General features: G+C 44.7%; 1 protein-coding gene across 1 annotated transcript in view; it reads right to left on the bottom strand.

Annotated features, from left to right (window-relative positions):
* The window catches only part of LOC311247276 (phosphatidate phosphatase LPIN1-like), a 36,503-nt gene that overhangs the window by 10,049 nt on the left and 23,954 nt on the right, over positions 1-2,500 (bottom strand). The window contains exons 3-4 of the mRNA XM_084337636.1: positions 2,473-2,498; positions 1,242-1,328 (exon numbers count right to left, since the gene is read on the bottom strand). Coding sequence (XP_084193762.1) covers positions 1,242-1,328; positions 2,473-2,498 — 113 coding nt within the window. The remainder of the gene's footprint in view (positions 1-1,241; positions 1,329-2,472; positions 2,499-2,500) is intronic.

Below are 2,500 nucleotides of genomic sequence, written 5' to 3'. Positions count from 1 at the left end.
AACACAAATAGTAAAAATAGTTTAAAATGATTCAGTTTAAAAATAGTCAAAAAATTATAAAATAGAACGGACATAAAAAATACAGGCATGAGCACAGTGTTTCACATTATAACATATGTAACGCTACCAGTGCACTTTTGTTAAGATAATTAGTTTACCATTCGCGGTCGCTATACCGAGGTCACAGTAATTGTTTACCGCTGTTCAGATCACTGCAAAGAATAGACACATCCCAGTGACCTGTGACCTGTGCTAAGGATCTTGGGAAATGTATTCATGTAGTTTTCAACATTTTCACCTTTTAATTTTAAACCAATGCTGCCATCTACTGACAACAGAAAGTGTTGTCTATCGTCACCTCCGTATACAGCGTCGCCCGAAACCCATTCTAGATATTCCCACTTTTTACTGGGAATGGGGCGTGGCCGTATTTGGTCCCAGACAATAAGAGATCTGCCCTGTAGCCAGCTTCTCACTAGAGACAGATCAGATCTACCCTGTAGCCAGCTTCTCACTAGAGACAGATCAGATCTACCCTGTAGCCAGCTTCTCACTAGAGACAGATCAGATCTGCCCTGTAGCCAGCTTCTCACTAGAGACAGATCAGATCTACCCTGTAGCCAGCTTCTCACTAGAGACAGATCAGATCTGCCCTGTAGCCAGCTTCTCACTAGAGACAGATCAGATCTACCCTGTAGCCAGCTTCTCACTAGAGACAGATCAGATCTGCCCTGTAGCCAGCTTCTCACTAGAGACAGATCAGATCTGCCCTGTAGCCAGCTTCTCACTAGAGACAGATCAGATCTGCCCTGTAGCCAGCTTCTCACTAGAGACAGATCAGATCTACCCTGTAGCCAGCTTCTCACTAGAGACAGATCAGATCTGCCCTGTAGCCAGCTTCTCACTAGAGACAGATCAGATCTGCCCTGTAGCCAGCTTCTCACTAGAGACAGATCAGATCTACCCTGTAGCCAGCTTCTCACTAGAGACAGATCAGATCTGCCCTGTAGCCAGCTTCTCACTAGAGACAGATCAGATCTGCCCTGTAGCCAGCTTCTCACTAGAGACAGATCAGATCTGCCCTGTAGCCAGCTTCTCACTAGAGACAGATCAGATCTACCCTGTAGCCAGCTTCTCACTAGAGACAGATCAGATCTACCCTGTAGCCAGCTTCTCACTAGAGACAGATCAGATCTGCCCTGTAGCTTCTTGGTGACTCGGTGGTAGAGGCTGGTACTCACTGACTGACTCGGTGGTAGAGGCGGGCGATGCCCTGGTGCGTCCAGTCTTTCCCCAGCGTTGGCAGAATGTGGCCGAGTGTGTCAGACCTGCATCACATGAGAAAGAAAACCTGCTGAAACAGTTTTATTTAACAGTAGTCTATATCACCAGACCTCTCTCCACACTGTGTTAGTCTATATCACCAGACCTCTCTCCACTATGTTAGTCTATATCACCAGACCTCTCTCCACACTATGTTAGTCTATAAAACCAGACCTCTCTCCACACTATGTTAGTCTATAAAACCAGACCTCTCTCCACACTATGTTAGTCTATAAGACCAGACCTCTCTCCACACTATGTTAGTCTATAAGACCAGACCTCTCTCCACACTATGTTAGTCTATATCACCAGACCTCTCTCCACACTATGTTAGTCTATATCACCAGACCTCTCTCCACACTATGTTAGTCTATATCACCAGACCTCTCTCCACACTATGTTAGTCTATATCACCAGACCTCTCTCCACACTATGTTAGTCTATATCACCAGACCTCTCTCCACACTATGTTAGTCTATAAAACCAGACCTCTCTCCACACTATGTTAGTCTATAAAACCAGACCTCTCTCCACACTATGTTAGTCTATAAAACCAGACCTCTCTCCACACCATGTTAGTCTATAAAACCAGACCTCTCTCCACACTATGTTAGTCTATAAAACCAGACCTCTCTCCACACTATGTTAGTCTATAAAACCAGACCTCTCTCCACACTATGTTAGTCTATAAAAACCAGACCTCTCTCCACACTATGTTAGTCTATAAAACCAGACCTCTCTCCACACTATGTTAGTCTATAAACCAGACCTCTCTCCACACTGTGTTAGTCTATAAAACCAGACCTCTCTCCACACTATGTTAGTCTATATCACCAGACCTCACTCCACACTATGTTAGTCTATATCACCAGACCTCTCTCCACACTGTGTTAGTCTATATCACCAGACCTCTCTCCACACTATGTTAGTCTATATCACCAGACCTCACTCCACACTATGTTAGTCTATATCACCAGACCTCTCTCCACACTGTGTTAGTCTATATCACCAGACCTCTCTCCACACTATGTTAGTCTATATCACCAGACCTCTCTCCACACTGTGTTAGTCTATATCACCAGACCTCTCTCCACACTGTGTTAGTCTATAAAACCAGACCTCTCTCCACACTGTGTTAGTCTATATCACCAGACCTCACTCCACACTATGTTAGTCT

Source organism: Notolepis coatsorum (genome assembly GCF_963971535.1).
Source record: "Notolepis coatsorum genome assembly, chromosome: 20".
In the NCBI taxonomy this organism is placed as follows: Eukaryota; Metazoa; Chordata; class Actinopteri; order Aulopiformes; family Paralepididae; genus Notolepis; species Notolepis coatsorum.
This window is presented reverse-complemented; position numbering and strand designations above follow the sequence as displayed.